General features: G+C 55.7%; 1 protein-coding gene across 1 annotated transcript; it reads right to left on the bottom strand.

The window, feature by feature from the left end:
• Positions 1–9739: 9739 nt before the first annotated feature.
• On the bottom strand, positions 9740–10468 carry LOC100278458 (uncharacterized). Its single transcript, XM_008666677.2, has one exon. The coding sequence runs from the start codon at positions 10200–10202 to the stop codon at positions 9948–9950; it is 255 nt and encodes an 84-aa protein (XP_008664899.1). The 5' UTR covers positions 10203–10468; the 3' UTR covers positions 9740–9947.
• Between the last annotated feature and the right edge of the window lie 478 nt (positions 10469–10946).

Genomic DNA, 10946 nt, shown 5'->3' with positions numbered 1-10946 from the left:
TTCAAACATATATCCGGTTGCATATAATCAAAGACAAACCACCTAATTCAAAATTTAAAAAGACCAAGAAAACATTGCAACCATAAAAGGTGATGGTATCAAGATGCTATACCTTCTTCACAATCATAGATGCTTAAAGTCTTCAAAAATATCTTAGAAAAAATTCGAATCATACTTGTTCCTATATGGGAAATTTGGATCCATACCATTAAAAGATCACCACTTTGGATCCATACCATTACTATCTCACTTACATGTGGGTCCACATGAGTCAATGACATGTGGGGTCCATGGTATATATCTAAAGTTTGAATCTTTTAATGGTATAGATCCAATTGTTCCTATATCTATTGTTAGAGGTAAATAACTGTATATACTTAGGGCTAACCCTAGAGGGTAGCTATATAGTGTTTGTACAAGGGCCATATGGGCCTAGCCACATGGGCCTAACCACATATAATCTAACACCCCCCCGCAGTCTAAACATCCGTCGCAGCGGAGTTTACAGACTGGATCCAAAAAGAAGAAGTACATCACACACTAGGATCCCCCCACAGACTCAACTAGCCACTACTGATGTTGAGGCTGGAGCGAAACTCGGCGAAGGTCGAGGACGGGAGACCCTTGGTGAAGATGTCGGCAAACTGGGAGGTGGTCGGGACGTGGAGGACCCGAACATCACCGACGGCGACCAGATCTCGGACGAAGTGTAGATCGATCTCCACATGCTTGGTCCGCTGGTGCTGCACCGGGTTGGTGGAGAGGTAGACGGCGCTGACGTTGTCGCAGTAGACCAACGTGCTCCTGGAGAGGGGACTGTGGAGCTCGGTGAGGAGCTGCCGGAGCCACGCATCCTCCGCCACGCCGTTGGCCACGGCACGGTACTCCGCCTCAGCGCTCGAGCGGGAGACGACCGGCTGGCGCTTCGACGACCAGGACACCAGGTTACCGCCTAAGAAGACGGCGTAGCCGGAGGTGGAGCGCCGAGTGTCCGGGCACCCAGCCCAGTCAGCGTCGGTGTAGACGACCAGCTCGGAGGAGGTAGACCGGTGAAGAAGCAGCCCGTAGTCGACAGTGCCCCGGAGGTAGCGGAGGAGGCGCTTGAGAGCCGCGAGGTGGGGCTCTCGGGGGTCGTGCATATGGAGACAGACCTGTTGCACAGCGTAGGAGATGTCCGGCCTAGTGAAGGTGAGGTACTGAAGGGCACCGGCAAGACTCCTGTACCCGGTGGGGTCCTCGACTGGGTCACCCATGGCCTCAGAGAGCTTCGCCTGCGTGTCGACTGGGGTAGAGCAGGACTTGCAGTCAATCATCTTGGCCCGCTCCAGAATGTCAAGAGTGTACTGCCGCTGGTGAAGTAGGAGTCCTGAGGGGCGAGGCTCAGCAGTGACCCCCAGGAAATGGTGAAGCACACCCAGATCCTTGACCGGAAACTCCCGCTGAAGTGCGTCGACGAGGCGGCGAAGAAGTGACTGACTGGAGGCGGTGAGGACAATGTCATCCACGTAGAGGAGCAAGTAGGCAGTCTCTGCTCCATGATGGTGGATGAACAGAGACGTGTCTGACTTGGCCTCCACGAAGCCCAGTGTCACCAGAAACGTAGCCAGTCTGGAGTGCCACGCCCGGGGGGCCTACTTGAGGCCGTAGAGGGACCTGTTGAGGCGGCAGACCATGGTAGGGCGAGAGGAGTCGACGAACCCCGCTGGCTGACAGCAGTAGACGGTCTCGGTGAGAGCGTCGTGCAGGAAGGCGTTCTTGACGTCGAGCTGGTGAACTGGCCAGGAGCGAGCAAGGGCCAGCGATAGCACCGTGCGGACGATGGCCGGCTTCACAACCGGGCTGAAGGTCTCATCGTAATCGACTCCGGGGCGCTGAGTGAAGCCCCGAAGAACCCAGCGAGCCTTGTACCGCTCCAGGGTACCATCGGCCCGCCGCTTGTGCGTCCAGATCCACTTGCCGGTGACGACGTTGGTGCCGGGCGGACGAGGCACCAGATCCCACGTCTGGTTGGCGACGAGCGTCGCGTACTCCTCCTCCATCGCTCGACGCCAGTGGGGGTCCAGCAGGGCGGTGCGAACGGAGGAGGGTACCGGAGAAATCTGCGAGTCTGCGGTCGTGGCCGCCAGGACACGGGGCGGCAGGGTACCAGCCGCGTGCCGTGTCACCATCGGGTGGACGTGTCGCGGGTCGCGGTGAAGGAGCGGTGGGTGGTACACCGGCGTCTCGACACGGGCCGCGGGTGGCCGAGGCGGAGGTGTGGGTGTCCCTGGCGGGGACTGGGCCACCGGCGTTGACAGCGGCAGGGGCGGCGACGGTGGAGGTGCGAAACCCGGCGGCGGCAGCCGGCGCTGGTAGACCCGCACCGGCTGGGCGAAGCGGGCCGGAGGGGTCAGAACCGATGGCCCCGTAGGCGGTGCAGTCCCACCACCCTCGCTCGGCCCGGGGGCGATCGGAGACGGGGCTCCGCGGAGAGGCGACAGCACCGTAGGCGACACCACCGGACCCGAGCAAGGTACCGGGCCGGAGGTAGGACCGACAGGTGGTGAGCGAGTACCTGCAGAGAGAGGAAGGAGAGGTGGCTCGACCACCGTGTCAGTCGGAAAGAGAGTGAAAGGGTCAAGGTCAGGGTCGGAGGAGGGTGGTGTGGTGGTGGAGGAGTAGGGAAATACGGACTCATCAAACACCACATGGCGAGAGATGAGGACCCGACGAGAGCAGAGGTCAAAGCAGCGGTAGCCTTTGTGGTCCGGGGAGTACCCGAGAAACACACAGAGGGTGGAACGGGGTGCTAGTTTGTGAGGAGCAGTGGCAGTGGTGTTCGGGTAGCAAGCACACCCGAAGACACGGAGGTGGTCATAGCGCGGAGGGGTACCGAAGAGTGCCTGGTGAGGAGTGGGGGCCGGACACGCAGTGGAAGGGAGACGGTTGAGGAGGTAGGTAGAGGTGTGGAGGGCCTCGGCCCAGAAACATGCCAGAAGGTGCGCCTGGAGAAGAAGAGTGCGGATGGTGTCGTTGGTCGTGCGGATCATGCGCTCAGCCTTGCCGTTCTGGGAGGAGGTATACGGGCAAGACATCCGCAACTGCATCCCGTGGGAGAGAAAGAAGTCGCGGGAGGTGGAGTTATCGAACTCCCGACCATTGTCACACTGAACGGCCTTAATGGTGAGGCCGAACTGAGTGGACACCCAGGCGAAGAAGTGGCGGAGGGCGGGGAAAGTCTCAGACTTGGCACGCAAAGGAAAAGTCCACACATAATGAGAAAAATCATCAAGCACCACAAGATAGTATTTGTAGCCTGACATACTGGTAATGGGTGAAGTCCACAAATCGCAGTGTACAAGATCAAAAGCATGAGTAGCATGAGAGGAAGAAGAAGAAAAAGGAAGACGAACATGGCGGCCTAACTGGCACGCATGACAAAGATGCTCATCATGGGATCTAGTACATGGGATAGTAGCACTACGAGTAAGCTGCATCAAGGCATCGCGTCCGGGGTGACCAAGGCGACGATGCCAGGTGGTAGAAGACGTGGCGGCAGCAAAAACAGCAACTGTGTCAGGTGACGAAGACGAAGAAGATGTGGCGTGCGGAAGCCGAAGGGTATAGAGGGGGCCGGTGCTGTCACATCTGAGGAGGGGGCGCCGAGTTGCCGAGTCCTTCACAGTAAGACCAAAAGAGTCAAACTCGACAGAACAAGAATTATCAGCAGTAAACCGACGAATAGAAAGAAGATTGTGGACCAAAGAAGGAGCGACAAGAACATCGGGAATGCGAAAAGAGCCGGGAGGGCTGGCGGCACCCACAGATGTGACAGGAAGACATGAGCCATTCGCCACCATGATGGACGAAGGGAGAGAGGAAGAAGGAGGGTGAAAGGGAATTAGGCTTACACCTAGTTCCTAAATAATTTTGGTGGTTGAAATGCCCAACACAAATTATTGGACTAACTAGTTCGCCCAAGTGTGTAGATTATACAGGTGTAAAAGGTTCACCCTCAGCCAATAAAAAGACCAAGTTTTGGATTCAATAAAGGAGCAAAGGGGCAACCGAAGGCACCCCTGGTCTGGCGCACCAGACTGTCCGGTGTGCCACCGGACAGTGAACAGTACCTGTCCGGTGCACCAGGGGACTCAGACTCAAACTCGCCACCTTCGGGAATTTCCGAGGCGACTCCGCTATAATTCACCGGACTGTCCGGTGTACACCGGACAGTGTCCGGTGCGCCAAGGGAGGTCGACCTCAGGAACTCGCCAGCTTCGGGAAAACGCCAACGGCTAGTCCGCTATAATTCACCGGACTGTCCGGTGTGCACCGGACTGTCCGGTGCGACTCCGGAGCAACGGTCATCTCCACGCCAACGGCTCTCTGCCGCGCATTTAATGCGCGCTCTGCGCGCGCAGAAGTCAGAATCGCCCATGCTGGCACACCGGACAGCAAACAGTACCTGTCCGGTGTGCACCGGACACCCAGGCGGGCCCACAAGTCAGAAGCTCCAACGGTCAGAATCCAACGGCAGTGATGACGTGGCAGGGGGCACCGGACTGTCCGGTGTGCACCGGACTGTCCGGTGCGCCATCGAACAGACAGGATTCCCAACGGCCACATTTGGTGGTTGGGGCTATAAATACCCCAACCACCCCACCATTCATTGCATCCAAGTTTTCCACTTCTCAACTACTACAAGAGCTCTAGCATTCAATTCTAGACACACTAAAAGAGATCAAATCCTCTCCAATTCCACACAAAGCCCTAGTGACTAGTGAGAGTGATTTGCCGTGTTCATTTGAGCTCTTGCGCTTGGATTGCTTCTTTTCTTTCTCACTTGTTCTTGAGATCACAACTCCATTGTAATCAAGGCAAGAGGCACCAATTGTGTGGTGGCCCTTGCGGGGAAGTTTTTGTTCCCGGCTTTGTTTTGAGAAGAAAAGCTCACTCGGTCCAAGGGACCGTTTGAGAGAGGGAAGGGTTGAAAGAGACCCGGCCTTTGTGGCCTCCTCAACGGGGAGTAGGTTTGCAAGAACCGAACCTCGGTAAAACAAATCTCCGTGTCTCACTTGCTTATTCGCTTGGGATTTGTTTTGCGCCCTCTCTCTCGGACTCGTTTATATTTCTAACGCTAACTCGGCTTGTAGTTGTGTTTATATTTGTAAATTTCAGTTTCGCCCTATTCACCCCCCCTCTAGGCGACTATCAGAGGGCGAACAGAGGTGAGTATACCAGGGTCGGGGGTGGTGTGGTAGGTAGCACCGGTGTCCGCGATCCACTCGGGACCCATCAGCGGTGTCAGAGTAGGAGTCTGAAAGGCAGCCAGGGTGGCCGCGTCCCAACCAACCAGCCCGGACGGAGGAGTAGCCGGTGGCGTGGGCCACGACGAAGCGGCAGGTGTCGAGGTCCATGGTGACGGGGAGGCGAAGGCGAACCCTGGCTGCGCACCAGCGAACATGGCCGCCGGGGGCCGAGCCTCAGAGCCTGGCCCCTGGAACGGCCACATGGAGATGCGCCCTGACCATGGGTGGTGAAAAGTGGGCCAAGGCGCACCCTGCTGGGGTCCCGGCGTCGGGGCGTGGCCACGAGCACCACCCCCGGAACCACCACCGCGGCCACCACGGCGGCGACGACCACCACCGCCCCCGCCTCCGCCACCTCGACCCCCGCCGCCCATGCTCGGCCCGGGAGGGCGAGGGCCAAGGGCAGACTGTGACGGAGTAGGAGGACGGGTCGGGGTGAAAGCCGCCAGTGCTGTCGAAGAGGACGAGGACCCCGTGCCGGAGATCGATGCAGCCTGAGCGCCCAGAGTGATCTCCTCCAGGGCGAGGTTGTCGCGAACCTGGAGGAAGGTAGGAAAGGGGCGCTGGCGCATGATCAACGACCGGAGGTGGGTGTAGCGATCACCGAGGCCGCGGAGGACGTTGAGGACTAGGATGCGGTCCTCCACGGGGCAACCCAGATCGCCAAGAGAGTCCGCCATGGTCTTCATCTTGCGGCAGTACGCACTGACACTGAGGTCCCCCTGGACGAAGGTGCGAAAAGCAGCGTCGAGGCGGAGAGCCCGGGCCTCGGCGTTGCCCATGAACTGGCCCTCGATGGCAAGCCAAACAGCCCGAGCGTGAGGAAGGTTCCGGAGGAGGCTGTGGAGGTCAACGGAGATCGTCCCCACGATCCAGGTGAGAACGATGCTGTCAAGGCGCACCCACGCGGCAGTCGGCGCCATGCCGGTGGGGTCGCAGAGGACGTGGTCGTCCAGAGCGTAGCGACGAAGGGTGAGGAGGAGTAAGTCCCGCCAGCGTGCGTAGGACGGCGACTCGGGCTCCAGGACGACAGGAACCATCAGGCGAATGTTCTGGACACTCCCAGCCTGAAGGTGGAGCTGAGCCACTAGTGGGTCAGCCGGGTCATGCCAGAGCACCGTGGGGATGGTGCGGGGCCCGGTTCCGACGGTCGGTGCGGTCGGGACCCCGTACACGCCACCCATGGTGTCAGAGGAGGTGACCCCGCCGTCGTGGGTCGCAGGCGAGGCGAGGAGCTGTTCCGCCGCGGCAATCTGAGCAACGATAGCGTCGGCGGCCTCGCGCTCACGCTCCCATACGAGGGCCGCTTCCCGCAAGCGGGCCTGTCGTGCCGCGTGCTCCGCACGGGCAGCAGTGAGAGCGGCGACGGTGTATCCCTGGTGGGTGGTCGGTGGAGGAGGTGGCTGATCGACGACCGGAGGCGGATCAACGACCAACGACGGGGGAATTGGCGGGGGAGGGTCCTCCGGACCGGCAACCCTCGCGGGAACTGCATCCGCCACAGCCGCAAGGGCCGAGGCGGTGCGCGCAGCGGTGAGGGCCCCACCGGCGGCGGTGGGCCCGTCCCCCCACGTCGGCCCGAGCGCAGGGGAGGCGGGCACGGACCCCCACGCCCCTGCCACCAGCGCCTGCGCACCTGCAGGGGAGACAGCGGCGGCGGCTGGGAGGGGGTGGGGAGGGGCCAGGGGGGCACGCCCACGCACGGTGGCTGCAGCAGCGGCAGGAGAGGCGGCGACGGCGGGCCTGCCAGGGGAGACAGCCCGCGCCCAGGAGGAGAGGGGAGGGAAAGTGGAGGGGGACAGAGGAGGCTGCTCGCCAGCCATGGGAGGATCGCTGGCGTGCAGGGGCGGCGCGCGGACGGCAGGCTGGAGGCGCGGCCTGGCACGCAGGGACTCCTGGCGGCGGCCGCCTGGCGCGGAAGCACAGCCGGACGGCCGGACGCTGACGGCGGCGCAGATCCCTGGGCGGCGCTCGGTCGGCTGGCTCCGGGCGCGGCCTGGCGCGCAGGGGCTGGACGGCGGCGCGGAGTCCTGGGCGGCGCTTGGTTGGCTGGCGGCGCGGCCTGGCGCGCAGGGCTCCTGGCGGCGGCGACCAGGCACGCAAGGGCAGGTCCCGGCGGCGGCGCTGGGGGCGCGCGGCCTGGCGCGCAGGGACTTCGGGCGGCGGCCGCCTGGCGCGCAGGGCAGATCCCGGCGGCGACGGCTGGAGAAACCCTAGCAGGGGCTGCCAGGCGGCTGGAGAAAAACCTAGGCTAGGCTGATACCATGTTAGAGGTAAATAACTGTATATACTTAGGGCTAACCCTAGAGGGTAGCTATATAGTGTTTGTACAAGGGCCATATGGGCCTAGCCACATGGGCCTAACCACATATAATCTAACATCTATTTACAACTAAATAAAAACCAACTAATAAAAAACAAAAGAAAACAATATATCTTTGTCACCATACAAGATGCGAGAATCAACTTACTAACCTTTTTTTACAACTGGAATGGTAAAATCTTCAATAGAATATTTTATAAAAAAAGATTTGGTAACACTTCCCCTAAAAAGTTGCCATAAATAAAATATGGAGCTCTTCTCTATCTATGACACTATAGAAAAAGCCAAAAAAATGGGGTAGTACCAATTTTTTGTACTCTAACTGGTACTAATATCCTGACTAATTTAATATTGGTTGAAGCCATAGTACTAATATCTCAAACACATATTAGTACTGATTGGTGGATTTAACTGATCAATAGTACCGATTGAAGCCACCGACTAATATTAAAGCTTCTGCTAAGGTTTTGACAGTTAAAAGCGACACAAATGTTAGCGGTGACTGGTGAGAAGCCTATTTCTCTGGTAGCGACTAGAGCACCCGAAGCCACTCGTCATGGATAACTAGTTATTAATCCTTCTTGGATGGTCGTATCCTTGTGTACCGAAGACGACAGGTTAATTGAATCCAAAAGTATACATCTCCACAACACGAGCTAAATTAAGCTTTTCAATACGGTCCCTTCTTTACAGCTCTAGCTGGAGCATGGCCCCCCTTATATTTTTACAGCTGGGGCATGGTCATCTGATATCTTCAAAGAAGAAAAAAAAAAGTGAAAAGGAAAAAGCATACCATAGGAGCTGAGTCACACATGCGCAGGATCAAGAACGGGGTCGAGACATCGAGCGGATTAGAAAGTGTAATCTAAGTACTGTGAACAGTGAATTTCTACATCCTAAAGGAAAGAACAAAAGGGAAAGCGCACTAGCTAGTGTGAAAAGCAAAATCTCTACATGACAGGAAGCTGACCGATCGTTGTTTTTACTTTTTTTTTTCTTTTTTGCAAGAGAGATGGGTTGGTGTTAGTGCCGAGAATGTGGTAGTACAAATCATCCGAGTCATCGTGGTCCAAGGATGACTGGCCAGCCTTGCTTTTTTGAGGTTTTGCATGCCCAGCTGACCGGATCCTAGCTAGTTTTCTTCCTTTCCTTTGCCTCGAGATCAGTACCTTTATTTGGCTGGCAAGATTAGTGTTTTTGCGATTTGATGACGTGCTACTTCTTGTTCAGTTAGGAGTTAATTATAAAGGATCAGATGGAATCAAATCTTTTGCTAAGTAAAGTTAAATATGAAGGGTTTAATCTTGCTCAACCCCCTCTAATCCATATGCAACCGAATGAGATCTAAGAGCTTGTTCGTTATGAGTGAATTGGGTGAGATTAGAGATGATTAAATCTCATCCTACCCAATTTTAAATAGGAAAAAAATTAATCACGTCAATATATACTCTTCAATCGTCATGTAACACGGAACAAGGTCTAAAGTTCTAAAAAGAGAGGTGCAACTAGGGGTGGTAATGGATCGTGATCCAAATAGTTCTTCACAAAATGTCAAGGCCCTAAATAAATCATAGTTCAAAAATGACTAGAAATAAAGCCCGATCCTAACCCGCTTCGATCCTTAAATCTTATAGTGCAAAAATTATAGCTCATTGTCAGCCCTAGGTGCAACAAATAGTAGTCCGAACCAAAAACACGGATTATTCCTTGGATTCCAGAATTCAATTGTGTAGGATTACAGTTCAACGATTTTTATCTAATAATACCAATTTAGTGCTGTGCATATTAATATTTTAGTGTGTATATATATTTGGTTAAAGCTTAGTAAAATATTTAACAACATAGAAAAACGCGAACGACACTTATTTTAGGACGCATGGGGTATTATATTTCCTGTAGAAGAAGTGGTTTGGCACATAGAGGATTTACTTTCTTAAAAACTCGCATTTGCTGAGCAACTCCAGCAAATCTTCTACGCCGCCGTGTCTGCATGTGTCTCGTATCGGTTTAGAAGGTTACAGAAAAACCGTTCCCCTATATTATAATTTCCATCCATTCCATTCCCTTTTAATTTGCATACCCATCCATTAATTCCAACAGCTGATTAATTACTGTGTATAGCGTGACAGAAGGGAAAAAAACAGACAAAGTAACTTCCATATATACACAATAACTGGATGAGATAGCTAATCACAAGAAATTAACACTGGACTCGATTATGAGTCTCTAGCTCAGTGAGGAAGCACTAGCACTAAACCACACTAGCTAGTAGCTAACATCTTGGCTACAGTTACTTGTTACTACACAGAAGAAGCAGAATCCTCCTGGAGTCGCAGCTACGCACGAGCCGTGGCCGCCGGAGCTGACGACGAAATGACGCCGTCGTCGAAGTTCTGGGAGTAGCTGCGCAGGTCGTAGGCGAACCTCGCCGCCGCCCTCGTCCTCGGCCGCGCCGCGCTCCGTCTGATGAAGCTGGACCTCAGCCTCCTCAGCAGACGCCTCACCGGCGCCGGCGCCGTGCCGCTACCTCGGCTCATCCTCCTCCGACCGCCGGCGGCGTCGCCGCCGTACAGGCTGAGCAGAGACGCCATCGTCCTTGCTTCCCGCTTTCCCTATCTCTCCCCGGCCGCGTAGCGCTACTTACACTGCAGTTGTGTTCTTGTTTTGTCTTGTGAAAGCTAGCTCAAGCGTGAAGACTGAAGACCCGGCTGCAGGGTTTATAGGCTCAGGACGGCTGGGCATATACTGCTTGGCCAGGTCTGCCGGCCACGGGCCCCAGGCTCACGACGTGGGTGACGACGACATCCACTACGAGGCGATCGTGGGAATGCTCCGGGCAAATGCCGATTTCAGGTGCCTTTTTCCTGCGTCGTCACCCTGCGCCCCCAAAAAAGATGTAACTATCACCAGCCGCATGATGCTTTTTCATCGGTATAGCATTTGCTTTCTTTTGGGTTTTTAAATTGATGTCCTTAGTTTTGGTGATGTGCTCAGCTATACTCTTAGTCGTGTTTTTTTGTTCAGCTGTGCCCTTCCAGTGGTTCGACACGGCCAATCCGCATGCACGTTATGACCATTGGCCGCAGAAACTCTCGGCGCAATGTGTAGTCATGATTGGGACTGGGAGGGAGTATGGGACAGCAAAAACATCCCAACGCTACCGGACTCAACTTTTTTTTGCCGATCCTAAGCAAGAAACAAGGTATGGCTGAGCAGAGAGGGGAGGTTGAACGTTTCCAGACTGCTGCCTATTGGAGAGGAAGGAGCGTGGAGGGTCGCTACAGAGACGCATCGCGCGAGAGCACGTACAATGAGGAGGGCTGCGAAGCCCAGCG

This window comes from Zea mays, chromosome 1 (genome assembly GCF_902167145.1).
Source record: "Zea mays cultivar B73 chromosome 1, Zm-B73-REFERENCE-NAM-5.0, whole genome shotgun sequence".
NCBI classification, from domain to species: Eukaryota; Viridiplantae; Streptophyta; class Magnoliopsida; order Poales; family Poaceae; genus Zea; species Zea mays.
The sequence above is the reverse complement of the archived record's forward strand: the minus strand, read 5'-3'. Positions and strand labels throughout refer to the sequence as shown.